Source organism: Pelodiscus sinensis, chromosome Z (genome assembly GCF_052426305.1).
Source record: "Pelodiscus sinensis isolate ZL-2025 chromosome Z, ASM5242630v1, whole genome shotgun sequence".
In the NCBI taxonomy this organism is placed as follows: Eukaryota; Metazoa; Chordata; order Testudines; family Trionychidae; genus Pelodiscus; species Pelodiscus sinensis.
Window position 1 is genome coordinate 7,179,465 of NC_143085.1, and position 20,794 is coordinate 7,200,258.

Here is a 20,794-nt window from a genome sequence, read left to right on the forward strand (position 1 = left end):
AGGTCAGTTGTAGCCCAAGTTGTACACTTATAGGTTTGTAAAAACGTGTTTTGGAGGACTTTTTAGAGTCTCCAGGAGCTGCTGTCCTAAGGAGAAGGCTCCTTCTTGGTCATGATCTGCAGAGGATGAGTCTCATGATTGGGGGAAGTAGAACAATTGCAGGGAGTGGATAAACACAAGGAACACTCTATAGACAAGAATATGCAAAGAGGGGAATTATCCAGCATGATTGCCCCTCTATCTCAACTAAAAGAGAAGAAAAAAACAAAACAAAAGATTTGGTTAATCTGAGGAGAAGAGAAACAAAGGTACTGGCATATCATACTACCTCTGCTCATGGTCACACCCCAACTCCAAAATAAGTAACAGGTGAATTTCCAAGAAGTGGGGCAAAATACCTCAGCACATAAAGTGTGCCTCAGTTGTAGTGGAGGCATGTGGAGAAAGGGGAAGGAAGTGGTCAGCACCATTTTTTCTTAGCCTATGAATGCACTTGCTAGGACTCTACTACTATGTGTTAAGGTACAGTAATTCCTGATTTAACACTATAGCTATGTTTCAGAAAATGATTGTGTTAAGTGAAAACATGTTATGCGGGGTCAATTTTCCCATTGAAAATAATAGAAAAGGCAGGGGTTGCGTTTCAAGCGGTGGTGTCTGTTGGGAACGGGACATAAGATTGGGGGAGAAAGGGGACTGGGTTACAGCAGGGAGGGGAGGTGTTTGGCTCTGGGGAAGGGGAGGGGGATTGGGTTGGGAGTATGCCCTTGTGATGGGTCTGCTGGGACCCGCACTGTGTCCGGTCCGGGGGGGGGGGGGTGTCTCCGGGGAACGGCGTGGCGAGCGGCAAATCCTCCACCGCTTTGCAGGGAGGCAGGGGGAAGCCCCGTGCAGCTGCCGGTGATGGGCTGGCTGGGGAAACGCAGATGCCAGCCTGCAACCAGGGAAGGAGGAAAGGGGGTAAAGTGTCCGGCGAGTGGGAGTCAGCAGGGAATAGCACGGTGAATGGCAAGCCCTCCGCCACTTTGCAGGAAGGTGGGGGAAGCCCTGCTCAGCCGCCAGCAACGGGCCAGATGGGGAAATCGTGTTATTCCAAGGACGGTCGTGTAATTCAAAAAATGTTCCCCCCCAAAAAAGTGTTATTGCGAAAACGTGTTAAGTGGGCACGTTAAATGAGGAATTACTGTAATCTTAGCACTTCTGTCTTCTCTCCTGGGGCAGCCTTATGGGATGGTGGAAGAATGGCTCTCGGGATGTGTCTATTTGCATATGTTGAGGGGTGATCCTGGTGCCTACCTTGCCTCCCCATTAATCCAGGATTTGGGATGATACTTCATTCTTCCATTCACCCTTTTGTGGTAGCAACAAGGTGATTTTTTAAAAATTTATCACTTTATTTTGTACAAAAAACATGTAAGTAGTTACCACAGCAGCTGCCTGGGTTCTCTGCACTGAGACTCTGGTGTGGATCTTAGCCAGATGATCAGTGAATTCCTGATAAGGAGACTTGGTGAATACAGTCTCCTTCCAGAGGTCAGGGGTCAGATAACTGTATGTCTTAGAGATGGCATGAAAGGCAGCCTTAGCAAAGTTGCCAAGTGTAGCGGTATAACCTCTGGCTGAATTATAGGAGTCATCAATTCCAGCCATCATTAGCAGTTTCTTGGGAACAGAGGCAGATACAGTTCCTGTACCATGGGGTGCTGATCAGACACACCAGAATAGACCCATAATGACTAGTAACCTTGAAAGGTACAGTATGAAGCTTGCCAGTATTGTTTCCCCAGTAGCCTTGTTGTACTGGTACAATGGACAGTTTAGCTAAGATGATTGCCCCACAAATAGCAGTGGCAACTTTGTTGGCTTCTTTTACAAGACCGACATTATCATGGCAATCACCAATAGCAACAAAAGCCTTGAATCTGGTATGCAGGCAGGCATGATCTTCAGAACCTCATCTTTCAGTGAAGATCCTAGAAAGAGTGGAAGATCAGTAGAGCAGAACTTTAGGGAAACAAGACACACACGTTAGTTTATAAATTCCAAGTTAAGATTGCACTTAAAATCTTTATCATCCCCAAACTGTAGCTGTACTGATGTGCTAGTGAAGTCACCTCAAAAAAATCTGAATTCTTTCTTTCTGCATCCAACCTCTTCCTTGCACATATTTGGAGCTTCTGAGAATGGCTGAGATACCTTGATGAAGATTTTAAGTTTGCAGTCTGCATTTGAGGATATCCTAAATCTGCTTTCTTGACATATTTTGCCTGAAGTATTGAATTGTGGAGAATGTAGCTTGAGTTGTATGCGGTTGTGTCAGATATGTAAATCTCAAAACCACTATCTTGAGATCCTGATATCTAAGCTACCTAATTTTTGATGCATCCCTGGAGAATTTTGTAGGTCCAGATGTGGTAGTTATGAGTCTATGTGAAATACTGTACTTTGCATTTGAAACACACTATGTTTTGGGGACAATTTTCTTGAATGTGTTGCTTTATTGAAGAGATGTCATTTTCTGGTTACTCTGTATGTTATTAAAAAGGTATGTGTGTAGTTTATGGTAGCAATATAAAGACAATAAGGCAGTTTAAATACTGCAATAGTATACAGCCAATCTCTCAGCAAGATTAACATGGTCAAGTTAAATCATGTCTTATTTCTCAGAATTACAGATGTGGTAATAATGTGCATTTTTTCAAGGCAGAATTGTTTTTTTGTGCTTTCAGATGTTCTATGTAGATGGTGATAGTGGCATGGCTAATTTTACTTAGTGCATTTCCATGCTTTCTAGTGTTACTTAATGAAATAGATAAATGTTAACTTTGAATTTTGGAGTTTTCTGTTGCATTTGAGTTTTTAAAGGACACTACTATGTACTAGTGTTTCCAAATGTAGCTCCAGTGTAAAAGAGTTTTTTGCTTGGGAATTTCCTTAATTTTAATACACTTCATTAATTTTCTCAGACACAAAAATCCAGGGCAGGTTGTAAGTTTTATGGACTTGGACCTACCTTTTTATCAGATTCTCCACACGTGGAATCATAGAGCTGTGTGATTGGAAGGGGCCTTCAGAAGTCAACTAGTCCAGTTCTCTGTACTGAAGGCAGTACTAAGTATTATATAGACCATTTCTGACTAGTGTTTGGCTTAATCTGGTCTTAAAAATCTCCAGTGATAGAGATTCCACAACCTCCATGGAATGTATCCAGTGCTTAATCACCCTAACAAGAATTGTTTTCCTAATGACCAACCTAAACCATATGATTTCCTTCTTCCTGGTTTCCAGGCTAGATACCACCCACACAACTGTTTTCCACCATCCTGTGTGGCTGTCTCTTATCTGCTATTCCAGATCAAGGCTCTGTCCCATGTGGTTGCCCTCATGCTGCTGCTGTTGTGACTGTTTAGGCTATGTAGAATTTATAAACTCCATATTGGGACCATAATATATATGGAAGCTGATTTTAATAATTAAATCGGTCAGGAAATCTCCCCTTCCTCCAATACAGTGTCCAGAAAGAAAAACCCTAATTAGAGAGAGCATTCTTTATCAAAACCATTAGATTGGGGCTGTCAATTAATGTGCGTTAACGCTTGGGATTAATGCAGAGCACAATTAATGCATTAATTTTCTAAACGTATTAATTGCAGGCATTTCTGCAGCGCCAGGGCGTTTCAGAAGGGCAAAGCAGTAGGAGCCTGGGATCAGCTAGAGTCCCCAGCTGACCCCGGGCACTGGGCTACCATGGCGTTGCCCCTTTGAAACGCTGGGGCAGCGTTTCCCAGGGCAGTACTGCACGGAGCTGGGGTCAGCTGGGGACTCCAGCTGATCCCGGGCTTCCGCGGTGCTGCCCGTTGGAAACGCCAGGGTGGTCTTTCAAAGGGGCAGCGCTGCACTGAGCCAGGGTCAGCTGAGGACTCCAGTTGATCACAGGTATCGTGAAGTGCCGCTCCTTTGAAACACCACCACTGCGTTTCAAAGGGGGCATGCGTACGTGATTGATTTTTTTAATCACTTGACAGCCCTACATTAGATTAAAATTAATTTGTAAGCCAAGACATTTTGGAGTTAGGTTGAGCCAAAATAATGTTCAAGAAGTAAGATCACATTATTTCTTCCATTTTTGAACCCTTAATCTCTTATGTACTTTGTATAGTTTATTTCATACTTTCTAGAAATGTTCTATTCTGGAATAAGATCACCAGCTTCACACAGATGCGTTTAGTTTTGGTGAGGTTGAGTGGAGTCAGGCTTATAATGGAAGGTTAGCTTTCACCCTAAAGAGATGATGCTATCGTCTTTGAAATTTAGTCATTTTAAACAAAAATGAATTATTTCAGCTACTACTCCAACCACCACCCTGCCAGTTTTTGCAGTTTTACACTTAATCTCTTATATTTTAAAAACTGTAAGTGAAATTATATAAGGGAGGTGATGGAAATGACAAGACTGGTCTGAAATGTAACAGGAATCTCAGTTGTCACATTTGCAGGCAGAAGTAGTGTTTTTGTTTTTTATTTCTAAGTTGATGTTGCTTTTGACAATATAGTTGGTATTCTCATGGTGCAATCATGGTACCTAAATAGCTTACATGATGTATACGTGATACCAATACAAAATACTTAAATTCAGTAGTTCAGTAGGAGTGTTCCAGTAACAAACACAATATTGAAAATGTAAGTTGATTTTGAATTTTGGGGTATGAATCACCTTATGAGTTGACCCAAAACAACTGGACGGACGGAACCCTCCTTCATGTTGTAGGAAATAGTTTAAGTCCATCTTTTTTGCCAATAATTTAAAACCCAAGTACTATTGGTTTACATCTAGGAGAAGCATAGTGAAAAGTTGCTTTTAAGCCTATAGTCAAAAAGAAATGGTTGCATTCCTCTCTGAAAGGCTGAAAAGGAGCTGTATATTCTCAAAGATATTGAGGTCCTTGACTGTTGTGTGGGAAAACAGAACATTTAAGTCTAAACAAATATTGTGCTAAATAGTGTTGTGTGGTTCTTTTTGTTAAGATGTTTCCAGATTAGATGTATGAAGTACTACCCTTCCACCCCCTTCCCCCCCCTCCCCCCCGCCTTGCACTGGTTTGTAGTACAAGTAGTTGCAGGATTTTCTTCTGCTGATCTCCCCTGGAGTTTTTCATATGGGTTTCCCCTCTCAGAAACTGTAGAGTTATATGAAAATACCCCCATTTTTATTAATATTTTTATACACTTTGGGTTAGCTTTAAAAAACAAACTTTGCATAGTGGGATCCCAGTTTAGTTTAATAAATGGGCAATCCTGCTTCATAAAGGCAAGGTTTTGTCTTCCTTCAAAGTTGAATCCTTGCTGTTTGTTGATGGCAGTATTGGATTTTCCACTATAATTGGTGGTGCTGCCAGCCTTTTTCTGTTGTCTTATTTGTCATGTTACCATCCATAATTCTATTGTCTTGATACTATCTGTTTCTTCATAAGATATAACTTATCGTGGCTACTTATGATTTTAGGTACAGTAAATTAATCTATATCCAAATAATATCACCTTTAGTTCCTCTCATCTAGTGATCTTAAAGATTATATATTACAAAACATCTGTGGGAAGTATTACCTTCACTTTAGAGATGGGGAAACTGAGGTATCCAGTTAAAGTGCTTTGCATAAGGCACATAGCAAGTCAGTGGAAGATCTGGGAATAGAACCAAAACACCTGGCTCCCAAACCTCTAGAGTTTACCACCAAATTAATCATAAGTTGTCTTGCAACATTTGTATCTTTTTAGACTAAATCAGAATTAATGTATATCAAGTTGCTTTCTGGAAGAGGTGAGACAGTCTGTCTATGCAAAGCTCATGCCCATTGATATGATCTGTACTTACAACTGAGCTCATGCTTGAACTGAACAAAAATGCTATGATCTGTCTATTTGCTTGGAAAGGTGTGGCTGTAGAAGTGAGAATTATCCTTTCACTGAATTCTGTTCACTGTCATGTAACCCAACTTCATTGCTCTTTTTAGGTAATTACAGACTTGGAAGAACAGCTGAACCAGCTGAGTGAGGACAACGCAGAACTGAATAATCAGAATTTCTTCCTGTCAAAGCAGCTTGATGAGGCCTCAGGGGCCAGCGATGAGATAGTACAGCTGCGAAGTGAGGTTGACCACCTCCGTCGAGAGATCACTGAGAGGGAGATGCAGCTTACCAGTCAGAAACAAGTGAGAGCTTAGACATTCTGTTTAATATCTCTTCAGGACACTTATTTCTATGTAGGACTCTGACTCATGGGTGTAGCCACAGGTGGGCCTGAAGGGGCTGTGGCCCATCCACTTTCTATCCAGATCCACTCCCCGCTTGCCTGCCCACCCGGTGCTCCAGCCAGGGAATGAGGCTGGAGCTTACTCATTCTACCCTAGTGCTCTGGACAGGAGCAGTGTCAGTACTTAACCTCTCCTTTACTCCCCCATTCTTGTCCGTCCATTTGAAGTTGGGAACTACACAACTGGGCCCTTCTGGATATACCTCTGCTCTGACTAGCCTGAAATTCTTTCTAATTTGGAAAATCAATGGAGGGTATTTATAACTTTTATAGCAATTTGACCCTACAATGACCGTTCTGGGAGGTAGTGTGAGAATACATTGAAATACTTTGTATGTTCCTTTGTGACTCATTGAAGCACTAGCAAAGAAAGGTGCGTCTTAGCTGTTCCATTTTTCTTGTGAATAAAGCCATCATGAGGTATAACTGACATTAAAAGCAACCACAATTAAATGCATAAAGATACAGCCATAAATAAATGAGATATGACTTACCAGTTGATGCTGTGGATTTGCACATACTGTAATTGAAATGGTGAAGCTGTATCTTGAAAAGTACATGTTTGATGTGGGAAGTGAGAATTAATGTGAGGATTTATTTTTAGACAATGGAGGCCTTGAAGACAACATGCACTATGCTAGAAGAGCAGGTGATGGACTTGGAGGCCCTGAATGATGAACTGCTAGAGAAGGAGCGTCAGTGGGAAGCATGGAGAAGTGTTCTGGGGGATGAAAAGTCCCAATTTGAATGTCGGGTGCGAGAGTTGCAAAGACTATTGGATACAGAGAAACAGAGCCGGTATGGCTTTTCTCTTCATTCATTTTTGTGTAAAAGTGCTCTGTGGAATACAGTTCACTATGTATGCCTAGAACGTGAGATCTGAATCTGCACTCGATATACATTAATATGAGGTAAATCTAGAAGACGGATATTTAAACTGATACATGTGACTCTCCAGTGATACCAATTCTCTGTAATTCTTCTGCAAGGGCACTGAATACAGAAAATGGTATTTCTAACTGTAACTTGCAAACTTCTTTCAGACTAAAACTGGACTGTTCCATGATGTAAACTCGTCTTTGATTCTGATTCCTTCTTCTGATGACTTTGAATTCCCAAGCAGCAGCTCCAGCAGGGGATGAGAGGATTGTGTAATGTGGAAACATTACAATAAGCCAGTGGATTATATAAACGAACAATTTGAGTTTTGAGACAAGTCTCTGAAAGTGTCTATTGATGTCCTGGCATCCTAGGAAGAGGTCAGTCCCAGAGTGGAAATCATAGGTAACATTTTTCCATTTTTAATACAGAGTGCGAGCAGACCAGCGTATTACTGAATCCCGCCAGGTGGTAGAACTAGCTGTTAAAGAACACAAGGCAGAGATTCTTGCTCTCCAGCAAGCACTGAAGGAGCAAAAACTCAAAGCTGAGAGTCTTTCTGACAAGGTCAGTATCTTTTCACCTTAATCATCTATACATTCACCAAAGAAAAAAGTGTTGATTCAGATGTTCATGATAGAAATGTAGTGTTGTACTTAACAGTCTCTTTCAGTTGTGGGGGTAAGTTTTACAAAACCATAGAGGCCTCTCTTCTTGAGTGTGCAGTCCTGAAGGCCTATGGCCTAGCTTTTTCATCTGTTAAATTTAACACAAAGGGCAGATCATGACACCATGGGTTAATGAAATCTCTAACTGATGTGACATCCATATTGAGCAGAGGCAACCAAAACCAAGTTATTTGGAATTTTTAAAAAGCAGTACAGGTTGGACCTCCCTGGTCTGGCACTCTGAGGACCTGATTGGTCCTGGGTGAGGGATTTTGCCAGAACGGGGGAGGTCATTTTGGACTCATACCACAGGCCCCTCTGGCTTCCGGCTGGCCCCACTGCCCTGCTGAAGCCCCCTGGTAGCTGTTGCTACTGTAGTCTGGGACCCACTGGGCAGCCGCACACACACCACGCTGGGGCTCTGGGATTTACTGAATTATCACAGCTCCACCGCGCAGCCAAATGCCGGGTTCCCAACCCCGCTGGCATACATTGGGCAGCCCCGCTGTTAGCTCACTGCGGGCAACCCACTGTCCTGTTAGCCCAACAGGGATCCTTGCTGCTGGCCCTCTACTGGGAGTCTCTGATCCTGCAACATGGATGTTGCTGGAACAGAAAATCACGCTTAAGAGAGTTTCATCCTGTAGGTAATATTTTTCATTTTAGCCTTTTATGTTTGGTGAATTTGGATTTTAAATCTTTCTATATTTGTTGGCATCTCTGACCATATCTGTCTGACCCAACTAGCTCAATGACTTGGAGAAGAAGCATGCAATGCTGGAGATGAATGCACGCAGTTTACAACAGAAGCTTGAGACAGAACGTGAGCTCAAACAGAGGCTTCTGGAAGAGGTAAGGACTACCTAGTGAGGGGATTTCATATTATGTGGTGTATGAAGGCACGGACTCCGGCCGGTGCAATCACGAAATCATTTTATGGCAAGATTACAACTATCTTTATACCCTCTCAACTTCCCAAAAGTCCACATCCTGCCTTTCACAAACTGTGCTTTTTCACAGTCCCAACACAGCATTCTCGAAGGTCGTTGACTCGGGCAGATGTTGTTATTGTTGGCTCAGGACTCTTGATTACGCGCGTTCCCGCTGACTCTCGGATCGTCCTCCAAGGTCTGCAGCTTTTCTTGGTTTTGTCCTTGGGATGTCCTGCCACACGGCCAAAGCACTATACTTGTTGATTCTCTACATCTCCCCCTCTTTTATACAAAGCAATACCATTAATAAGTAACATTGTCATTACACGAGCCTCAGCTTTCCGAGCAGAACGAATACAAGAAAAAAGTAAAGAAAGAATTATAAAAAGCACAATAAGAAGCCCATTTGCAAGTCCAATAAACACCCATATGCACAAATTTAATCCAGAAAACCATGTAGTAAGATTAAGCCAAAATAAGTCAGATTACAGAGTAGCAAAAACCTTTTGTGTGGTTAATTCTTGCAATTGCTGGATTTGGTTCTTTAACTGAGCATGCAAAGAATTAACATGAGAACGTAAAGAAACATCAAAGGCACCCTGTAAATGGTGTTTAACAAGGTTCCAATCATGAACTGATGAATTCCAGGGCAGGATGTCACACAGAGACCTCCAGCAGTGTGCTCCCAATCACAATGCAGAGACAACCTAGTTTTTAAGGCTGCGTGCCTATCACCAAGCCAAATGACTGCGGCTTCTAGGGCCTCAAACCGCGCCAATATCTCTTCGTCAATGGTCTCCTGCATTTGGAACTCCCGTGTAACATTTATTAGAGTTTCCCCTACCATTTTTGCAGTCTTAACTGACTTAACCGAGTTAAAGAGGCAATAGCAGCTGTGGCAGAAGCAAGAATAATAATTGCCGACACGAGAGCGAAAATCAGCCACCCCAAAAATCGCTTCGTACGTCTACGAGTGTTAGTAATCTCCGCCTGCAGCAACCTTGTAAGATGGCCAAAGCCACTATCTCCTTCCCAGTCTCATGTGAGATTAACAGGAATCCATAACTTAGGGCGTCGTCGAAGAGGGAACACAAAGGTTACATTATCACTCATGGAAATGCAGGTCTTATATCGCACCTCAGACAACATAACAAAATAACAAGAATGGGAAAAATTACATCTCTTAAAACTTGCATTTTTTGCCAAGGCAAAAACATATGGATGCGAACACTATTATCTTGCTGCTTAATATAGTTAGATGTATAATTCTCTAAAATCAAACTCCCTAAATTATAACCCATAAATGCTAACCCTATTCGCCACACCCCCTTATGTAACGTGGAGGCCGTGGCGTTATCCCCATTAGTAATAAATTGTAACACAGGACCGGCAGAGCCTCCCCCATGCCACGAAAGGCTATGATTGTACCGGCCGAAGGGGACAGTGCAATTGTCCACTTTATCCCACAGCATACTGTGAGGGCCCCAATCCACAACCGCGCCGAATTCGCCCCGGAGTACCAGGGGGCTGCGACCACGACATGCCTGCCAAACCGGTGCCGCATCTGCTGATATCCTTTTTATCATGCAGCGGGGCAAATCAGGGGCGTACGGCTCCGAAGAGTCATTACCGCTTCCGTGCATCCCGGGAATGCTCAGTAAGGTATAGATAACCCTTCCGTCGTGCTCCCGCGCCACTAGGTGCAACTGTGGCTGCACGGGCAGACAACCTGAGTCATAAAGGGTAGAAAAGCAAAGCAGTGGGAGGTCAGTGACAAAGGTGACATTGGTAACATTAATGACCTCGGTTTCCTGTTCCGCCGTAGGGGGTATCCACACCCCTCCCACCCAATCGGTACCATTGTTACTGATGGGCGGTGAGGGATCCTACCACGTCACAGGCCTGAATACGGGGGGATCAATGATGTGCGCCCAATACAAATGTGCTGTCGCAGTATGCACACAGAAACCGCTCCACAGGAACCACAAAAATGCAGCGGTGACTGTCATGGATTTGTTGCTACGGATCGGCAGCGGTCCCTTCATTCTCGAGTTGAATCTCTTGCGCCGATGGAGTACCAATCCTGGCTGGCTTAACAAATTGCACAGGAAGCCAATAGGGACCTGAGGGAAGAGAAACACATGCATACCCACGTCCCCACGTGATTAATGGAACGGGACCTTGCCACTGTCCGGATTCCAGGTGTCTGTAGTAAACCTGTGGCCGCTCCAGCCACGCAGAGTCTCACCCAAAGTGGCGCTGTGCTGCCGTGAAAGACAAATCAGAAAGATTTAAAAAGTTTAACACATACATAGCTTTGTCCAAACATTCCTGTGGGGTCATTCCCACTGGATTCCCCCTTTTTTGTTTATCAAGAAGGGTCTTGAGAGTGCGGTGCGTGCGTTCAACAATCACCTGGCCCGTGGGGGAGTGTGGAATGTCTGTGGTGTGGCTTACACCCAAATCCTGCAAAAAGGACTGAACTTTGTGGGAGATATAAGCGGGACCATTATCAGTTTTAACAGAAACTGGAACACCCATAACAGCAAAACAATGTAACCAATGCCGAACAACATCACGAGCCTTTTCTCCCGCATGGGCAGTAGCAACAATAAGGGGGGAAAAGGTATCAACAGTAACATGTACATAGCGCAATCTGCCAAATTCGGAAAAATGGGTCACATCAGACTGCCAAAGTTCATTGGCCCGTAGGCCTCATGGGTTAACACTGCTAGGTACCGGTATGGCGGATAGACGCTGGCAATCCGGACAGGCGCGAACTATATCTTGCGCCTGCTGTTTAGTAAGGGAAAATTGCTGAGCTAATGATCTAGCATTCTGGTGAAAAAAATCATGTGAAAGTCGTGCTTGTTGTAACACATTGGGCCGGACAACTGGCATAGTCAGGGCATCAGCCACAGCATTACCCTCCGTGATGGGCCCCGGTAAAGTGGTATGTGAGCGAATATGGACCACAAAGTACAGGTGTGTCCGAACCTATAAAAGGCGTGACAATTGCAAAAGGAGCTGAAAGAGGAGGCGATTATTGACCTCCTTGAGAAAGGAACTCTCCAAACGCTGTACTATACCAGACACATATGCCGAGTCTACAACAAGATTTAACTGTTCCTCCGAAAATAGTTCAAAAGCACGCACAGCTGCGGCGAGCTCAACAATTTGGGTTGAGCCTTGCACACGGAAAATGTCCGAGTTCCAGGGGGCATCATCGCCGTCCCTCCACACAACTACGGCCTTGCCAGTGTTCCCTGAGCCATCAACAAATACAGTGCGTGCGTCAGGGAGGGGGATGTGAGAAAGCATGGTCCGGGCCTGCAGAGGCAGTTGTGGCAAAGATTGTAATAGCTGATGGCATGGCAAGGTGTACTTGATCCGCCCCAAGTAATCGGCCAGCGCAATCTGTAAACTAAGGCTTTGAGACAGCCAAAAATCAAAATCAGTGCGTGTCACAGGAATATGAAGGACAGAAGGATCCGCTCCGGTGAGTTGTTGGCAACGGACATGACCCTGAGAGATTAGACGAGCCAGCATATCCGTTGCCGTGGTAACCGTTTTTGAAAAGGAGTGCGGAAGAAAAAGCCACTCCAAGGTGCGCAAAGATAAGTTTGGGGACACGGGACTGTTGTCCCACTGGCCAATCAATGCATAAGGCTGAAACGTGTGGTAGATTAAAAACAGTCGAATTGGAAGGTACGCATCTCAGCGGTGACCAAAGGCCGTCTGTATTTTTTCCGCTATGCGCTGTAACGCGGCCACAGCTTTGGGTGTTAAAGCACGAGGCGAGGACAAATCAGAGTCGCCCCTCAAAAGTTGGAACAATGGAGACAATTCTTCTGTAGTGACCCCCAAGGTTGGCCAAATCCAATTGATAGTGCCTAAAAGTTTCTGTAGATCATTTAAAGTGGTGATGGACGTGGCACTTTTCAACGGCTGCGGGCAGATCTCAGACTCATAAAGTTTCCACCCCAGATATCTCCAAGGGGGCACAGCTTGAACTTTCTCCTCAGCGATACACAATCCATATCGTCGCAACAGTTGAGAAGCCAAATCATATAAAGCCTGTAGGGCTGCTTGATCAGCGGTGGCAAAAAGAATGTCGTCCATATAATGGTCTATAATGGCCTGTTGGTGGCGGTTTGGAGCCTATCCAAAAATGACACTTAGGGTTCCTGGGGGCCCTGGTGGACCGTAGCAAAAGATGTGTCCCTTCGGCCCGCATCAGGGACCTGTCGTAAGACTCGAAGGGTCAGCGATGTGGCTTGTGTAAATACCAAGCGATTCATCTGAGCCTGAGCCTGGGGAGTAGCATATTGACCCTGCCCTATAAGTTCATCCATGCCAACATTTACCCCATTGGTAATATTATCCATAACTTGCGATGTAACACCGTCAAGATACTCGGTGTCCCAAACTGCATACTGCGCCGGGCTAAGTATCAGGCGTAATAGCGCGCGCCAATCATGAGGGGCCATAACATATGATTCTGAAATAGCCACAACCAAATTCATCGTATAAGAAGACTGTAACCCATAATCCTTCACAGATTTGCGCAACTCTTTTACGAGTTCATATGGCAAAGCCTCATGTTGGGCGGGCCGTTGGGGCGCATATACAATTGGAAAAGCTTGTAGAAGCTGCACATCTCCTCGCCAAAGAGCCTCACGTCGGCATTCAGATAAAACCCCTGCCTGTTCATTATGCGAGGGTGCCGCCAAGGGGGGCCCATATGGAGTGACCGTGTGGCTTGCGGACCTGTATGAAGAAGCGAGAGCTAATGCTGGGGCAAATGGCGGAGGGGCTACAATTGAGGACCGAGAAACAGCTCGTAGCCTCTGAGCCTGTAAAATTTGCTCTGCCGTCGGCGCAGATGCCGCCAGGGCCTTGACGGGCTTGAGCGACGGGTACGAGTCAGGTCCTACGCTGACCGCCGCCGTCCCTGTGTCAAAGGGGTCCTCGGGCCCGCTGTCCTCAGATTCACTGTCCTCATGGCCAAGGCACAAGTCCCCAGGCTCTGGGGAGACCGGGTCCGTGGCGTACACTGGCTCACAATCCTCCCTGGGAGGTTTCGGGGCAGGGGATGAGGGATCCCCTGGGTCCTGATATGGGATCAAATGTTGCCGACGCTTCCTTCAGGACCCGCTCGGCGGGATGCAATGCCCGTATGGCTGTATAAACAGTTCGCCACGTTACTATGATCCCTTTTGGGAGGGATAATGCAAGATGTTCAGAGGTTCTCAATTCCTTGCCCACCTTCTCCCAGAAGGTCAAATCATAAGAACCCCCTTCCGGGAACCACGGGCAATGGTCTCGTATCCAAACCAACAGCTGAACCAGCTGTACAGGGGAAACCTTAAACCCCTGTTCCTTCACAATGCGCTGCAAGATCTCAAGCTGCAGTTTTTGCTCTTTCATGGCAGACTGCCCCATACTGTTATTCTGTCCGCGGCTGCTCACCTGTTCGTCCTGCGAATGGTGATGTCAGTAATTTTGGGAGCTCCTCTCAACAGCTTATCTTCCGTCCAGCCGCGGATACACCACCGGTTCAAATCACTCGTTCACTTCAAGCCCTGTTCGGGCGCCATTTGTGGTGTATGAAGGCACGGACTCCGGCCGGTGCAAGCACGAAATCATTTTATTGCAAGGTTACAACTATCTTTATACCCTCTCAACTTCCCAAAAGTCCACATCCTGCTTTTCACAAACTGTGCTTTTTCACAGTCCCAACACAGCATTCTCGGAGGTTGTTGACTCGGGCAGATGTTATTATTGTTGGCTCAGGACTCTTGATCACGCGCGTTCCCACTGACTCTCGGATTGTCCTCCAACGTCTGCAGCTATTCTTGGTTTTGTCCTTGGGATGCCCTGTCACGCGGCCAAAGCACTATACTTGTTGATTCTCTACAATATTATAAAAATGTTAGTGGAAGGCTCCACAGTACAAAACTTCAGAAATAGTTATACAAGTTTTAATTGAAGCCAGGAAATTCAGAGTTGATGCTAAAGATCCATGTTGATAACCTATTATTTAAGGTTGCTGTGAATAGTAAATTAACATGATGTGGTGGCTTATACTTTGCAGAAAGGTGGTTAGCCTCATCAGTCACAGTTAGGGTGTTTGGGGTTTTGCCTCATCATGGCCTTGGAGTTTTGGTGGCTCTGCATGCTTTGGTTGGTTGCGAGGAAAGATGGCTTGCAGATGCCAGAAGAAGGGAAGCATAGGTGATTCATACCTAGCTCCTTCTGCCACAGGTCAGAGACCAAGACCTGAGTACTTTGTAAAACAAAGATGCAGATACTTGCCCTTGTTTCTAAGAAAGGTATTTCTTACGGGGAAATGTTTGAGATAGATTTTGGTGTCTGAATGAAAGGCTAGGAAAACTGACATCCAGAAATTCTTGATGTTGCTGTCTTTCTCACTAATTAAGCTAGTAGATATAAGCTTTCCAAAAACTAAACAAAACAAATGACCACTGTGTGTATCCGTGTATGTAAATGTGTCAAAGCTCTGGTTATGCCCCAAAGGTCCTGTGCTTTTGGCAGATAGCATTTCCCTCAGAGTCTCGAAGTGACCGTCCACAGCCTCTTCTTTTCTAGAGGCAGGGATCACAACCTTCTGAGTCATATGAATTATAGGCTAGTCCACAGTTTGGGGTGAAAACCCCTCTGTAGTCCTGGTCTCCCCTCTCAGGGGGAAACTCTGTAGTGATGTGGGGAGAGTTGGGGGGAAAACAGGCCCATCTACTAGTCCAGGTTCTGGCCCAGGGACCCTAAGGCAGCAGCAACAGACAGGGTTTATTCAGCTCCCAGTCTGGCAGCTTATTCCCTGGACCATTTCCCCAAATGATTCCTTCCAATACCTTTCCTCTGGAATCTGAGCAAGTCTGTCCTGCTCCTTCACAACTCTCTGCCTTGCTCGTAGTCCTCAGTTGTTGCTCAGTACATCTCTTTTGGGCTTCTGCCTTCCTTGCAGGGAGACCTTATAAACAAGCCCAGCAGGCCTTAATGGGCTGCAGATGCTCTGATTAGCCTGCTCTTTCTGGCAAGCTCTTAATTGGCTCCAGGTGCTTGCCTGATTATGTTGTAGTAAGCTTGCTCTTGTTTACTCAGAGCCCAGCCTACCTGCCCTCCCTTAGAGTGTGGTAGCCAGCTGGTTTGGGTCTGTCGGACTGTATATAAATTAAAGAAGATAGCATCTATGGACGTGCAAATCAATGGTATACCACTAGATAATATTGTATTTTGGGAGGAAGGAAAGATTCTGTGATTTTATAAGTAGGGGAAATTAATATTTGAGCTAGAATATAAACGAATGTTTAATTTTAAGTTCTAAGAAAACACTTATGCTACAAGAAATATTAATATTTAAAAGCTTAGTAACCAAGTCTTTGGTCTTTGTTTTTCCGTTAATAGCAGGCAAAACTGCAGCAGCAAATGGATCTGCAAAAAAACCACATCTTCCGCCTGACACAAGGACTGCAAGAAGCTCTGGATCGAGCAGATCTTTTGAAGACTGAAAGGAGTGACCTGGAGTATCAGTTGGAAAACATTCAGGTGGGGATCAGTAAGGGGAAAGCAAAAGGGATACTGTGGCAAATATCTTAAGTGTGGTTTTCTGAACGTGGCTGTGTGCTTGTTTTGTGCCATTTCCTTCTACTAGATAAAGTCAGGTCTGCTTGAATGTTTGACTTTCTGCTCAGTCTTCTACACTGTCTCATCTCTGATTGTTTTGCTGCTGTATCTATATTCCTGAGGTTAATTTTCTGTTTTTGTCTGGCTCACAGGTTCTCTATTCCCATGAGAAGGTGAAAATGGAGGGCACTATTTCTCAGCAAACCAAACTAATTGACTTCTTGCAAGCAAAGATGGACCAGCCAGCCAAAAAGAAAAAGGTGGGTTACAAAGATTTGGGAGGCAGATTCAGAAAACTGGCCATGGAGTTAAATGACGGAAGTCTTTGTTATTTAGTTATTTATCATATATTCAAAACACATTTTTATTTTTATCCTTACTACATAACACAAACACATCCCAACTTAAGAAACATTATACATGACTGAACAGAGCTTTACCTGGCAACATGTCTTCCTTGTGGCCTTTCAGTATTTTTGTTTCCACACTGAGCCATGTTGCAGCCCAGTAATTAAACCACTGCAACAGCTGGGGAAGTATGAACTTTCCCCATTTTCGTAATGAAAATGTATGAACAAGTTTTTAAAAGGGTAAGTATATGTGAATGTGTTAGAACCAGGAAAGGTTGATCTTTTAGTGAAAGCATAGGATAGGCAGTCAGGAGTCCTATTCCTAGCTTTGCCCCAAGACCTCTCTGTGACCCAGTGTGGTTAAATTAAGCCATTTAATCTATAACAGCTTGTTAAATGTTGATGTGTGTCGCGTGTTGAGGCTTATTTCACATTAACACAAATCGAGACCCTCTGTTAGATGCTCTACAAATTAGAAGGTATTGCTGGTATTATACAGTAAATGTACATCGCTTTCAAATTCAAATAAAGCTCCCAACATTTTTATCTTCATATTCAGTTAAAAGTCCATCCTTTCATGCAGCATAATTACCACTAGGCCCTCTGGCCTCTAGTTAGCTAGTTTTCCCTTTGCCTAGTTTAAATCATCTCTTACTAGGAGTTAGGAGTTGTCTGTGTGTTTCTGTTGCTAGGGCCTGTTTAGTCGGCGGAAAGAGGACCCTTCTTTACCCACACAGGTTCCCCTGCAATACAATGAGCTGAAAGTGGCATTGGAGAAGGAGAAGGCTCGTTCTGCTGAGCTGGAGGAGGCTCTACAGAAAACACGCATTGAACTCAGATCTGCTCGAGAAGAAGGTAGGGGGGGTAACAGAAAAGTTGAATCTGGAGAAGAGACATTTTGGCCCCAAAACTTGCCTTAAATTACGTGTCTCTGTAACAGTAAAATTGCTGTCTATTTCCTACTTTGTCTGCTGCTTTGAAGATGCATTAGGGCTACGTATTTTCTGCACATTGTAACCCTTGAATGGTTACATAGAACCACTGCTGGGAATTAAACTCATACTGAAGGAGTTAATAAGTTGTGTTTGTCTCTGTAGCGGCGCATCGGAAAATAGCAGACCACGCTCATCCATCCACTCCAGCCACAGCCAGACAGCAGATCATCATGTCTGCTATAGTGCGTTCCCCAGAGCATCAACCAACTCCCATCAGCCTGCTTGCCCCGCCTTCAAGTCGCAGAAAGGAGTCCTCAACCCCAGAGGGTAAGTCTGAAAGGGAGTATGAAGTTATCTGTCCATATTCAGAATATTCATTCCCCTTTTCAAAACCTACCTTTTCTCTTTTCATGCAAGTGTCTATAATGACACATTCACAAGTATTGGCGAGTTCTAGACAGCAGACTTGGAAGCTAGTGTGAGGGAAATTAGAGTCTAATTTGTATGAGGGAAAGAGTTTCTGTTGCCTGTTTGTGAGAGAGAAATGTTTTATAAAAACTCCAGTCACAATAGAAGATATTCCTTCTTGCTCTCATTTTGCAGTCTAAATCTTTGCTTGAATGAAATTTCAACACCAGTTAATTTATAAAACTTAATTAAAGGCTTTCTGTCCTCTTGAGTTTTTTTAATTGATTGAATTGAAAGAAATCTATCCTCTAAATAGTGTGTCTGGAATTAACTTTGACAGGTTTTTCTGCTCCCTTGTTAATGTTTAGTAGATGTTTTTCAGCACAGAATGCTTTCTCTAAGAGATAGTGAAATTGGCTAGACTCAAAGAGCTGTGAAATAAACATATGGGAAAAAATGCAATCTTAGAGGAGTGGCCCTGTGGGTGCTCCAGTGTAGGTGATTTGGTACCCTATGCTTATAATTGGATATTTTCAGCAGCAGGACTCCAGGTGCTGATGTGCATGCACAGTTCCATCTTGCTGCGTAGCAAGCATGCAGGCATATGTATCATCAATAAACCCTCACCCTACACTTAGGTGGGAACGCAGTCTCCCTCTGCAGCTTCATTCTTCAGATAAGATATAAATTCCTATTTCCTTTCTCAGTTATTATTTACTTACCTGGGTACCTCATAACTTTTATTTTAACTTTAACATTTTTTTTCTTTACCTTTCCTGTGCTTAACCCTCTACGCTGGACCACCGGTATGCCGGGTTTACCTAGTTTCAAAAGATGTAGGCTTTCCATCCCCATCCCTGATGGCCATGCTCAATGCATTAGATGCCTGGAGGAGGATCATATACCACAGAAATGCCATCACTGCAAAAAACTATCTACGATGTGTCTGAAGGCTCAGGACTTCCAACTAAAGCTCTTCTTTATGGAAAAGTCGGTCAGACTAGCTTTGGCGCCTGAGTCCCATTCACCACCTCCTCAGGGATCTCTAACTGTGGCCTTAGAACAGAGTGCCTGTCTTGCACCTCAGGACTCTCGCACTAAAAAAAAAAAAAAATCAAGTGAAAAAAGCTTACTTCACCTGGCTCTGAACTCCCTTCAAAAAGGGTGTTTATAACACATAAACCTGTCTTGGTACCGATGGCTCTGTCCTAATCGGACTGACAGGCTCTGGGCACGTCTGGTACTGAGAAGTCCCAAGGAGCTCCAACTTCTAAACAATCTCACACCTGGGCAGCTTCATCTTCAGGGGCTAAAAAGACTGCTTTGGCACTGATGGTGATGCACATCACCACAGTGGTGGGACCTACGAAATATGCAGTGCAGACTCTTGCCAAACCAGTACCAACGAGGCATGTGGAGATGGGCCCCTTACTGGCCCCGGTACTGACATCCACGGTACCATGTCTTCTCATGACTCATGAAGATCCAATGATAGCTTCAGTACCAGGTTCTCCTCTCTTTGGTACTGACGGCACGCCCATGCTTCAGGAACCTACCAGATTGGCAACTTCATCCAGCTTTACTCCTCCCTTTTTAAACAAGGAAGATACGGAAGACATTTCCTTTTCACCTCTCTACTCATCTCCAATAACCACAAGCCCAGGGGCAAATCTGGCAACCATTCCCTCGGTTTCCACCAGTTCCCTTCCCAATGACTTGTCAAGGATGGGTTCCATGGACACTATATAGAGCTCAAATTACAGCACACCCTGGGATGGTTCCTTCAATATCACAGCCGCCACCCTCCGCCCAGACACAGTATTGAATCATAGAATACTAGAACTGGAAGGGACCTCCAGAGGTCGTCGTGTTCAGTCCCCTGCCCTCATGGCAGGAACCAGTACTGTCTAGACCATCCCTGATAGACATTTATCTAAGCTACTCTTAAATATCTCCAGAGATGGAGATTCCACAACCTCCCTGGGCAATTTATTCCAGTGTTTGACCTTCCTGACAGTTAGGAACTTTTTCCTAATATCCAACCTAAATCTCCCTTGCTGCAGTTTAAGCCCATTGCTTCTTGTTCTATCCTCAGAGGCCAAGATGAACAAGTTTTCTCCCTCCTCCTGACACCCTTTTAGGTACCTGAAAACTGCTATCATGTCCCCCCTCAATCCTTCTCACACCCACTTTGAGACAACTCAAGAGGACCTGGAGAATACAGAGGACATCCAAAAAGATGCAATGCCTCCAACCCATTTGTCTTTGTCTTCAACGGATTAGACTATTATGCCTCCAGCACCAACTGCTGGAGATGACGTCAGATCTTTCCAGGACCTTTTGAAGTGAGTAGCTAACTTGCTACGTATCTCATTTGTAGAGGTGTCTGAAGTTCAGCACAAGCTCACAGACATTCTACAAGCTTCCACTTCCTCAAAGATAGCTTTACCACTAAACGAGGCAATTATGGACCCTGCAAAGATGATTTGGCAAACCTCTGCCTGCATCCCATCTTCTTCCAGAAGAGCAGACCGTAAATATTACATTTCCACTAATGGGGCCAAATTCCTTTTCTTGGACCCAACTCCAAATTCATTGGTTGTATAAACAGTGCATAATTGAAGAAAGCAGACGCAATACAAGTCAACTCCATATGATAAAGACAG

At 44.3% G+C, this 20,794-nt stretch overlaps 1 protein-coding gene and 1 pseudogene across 6 annotated transcripts in view; one reads left to right on the plus strand and one right to left on the minus strand.

The window, feature by feature from the left end:
* CIT (citron rho-interacting serine/threonine kinase) overlaps positions 1 to 20,794 on the plus strand; it is a 150,541-nt gene that overhangs the window by 98,379 nt on the left and 31,368 nt on the right. For 4 of the 6 annotated variants that reach the window (XM_075898126.2, XM_075898129.2, XM_089775209.1 and 1 more), the window contains 8 exons: positions 6,011 to 6,208; positions 6,914 to 7,107; positions 7,620 to 7,755; positions 8,604 to 8,708; positions 16,217 to 16,357; positions 16,588 to 16,695; positions 17,478 to 17,640; positions 17,883 to 18,047. In XM_075898126.2, the coding sequence (XP_075754241.1) occupies positions 6,011 to 6,208; positions 6,914 to 7,107; positions 7,620 to 7,755; positions 8,604 to 8,708; positions 16,217 to 16,357; positions 16,588 to 16,695; positions 17,478 to 17,640; positions 17,883 to 18,047 (1,210 nt within the window). The remainder of the gene's footprint in view (positions 1 to 6,010; positions 6,209 to 6,913; positions 7,108 to 7,619; positions 7,756 to 8,603; positions 8,709 to 16,216; positions 16,358 to 16,587; positions 16,696 to 17,477; positions 17,641 to 17,882; positions 18,048 to 20,794) is intronic. The other 2 variants (XM_089775208.1, XM_075898133.2) reach the window with 1 other exon arrangement.
* LOC102460762 (small ribosomal subunit protein uS5 pseudogene) lies at positions 1,378 to 3,991 on the minus strand (annotated as a pseudogene).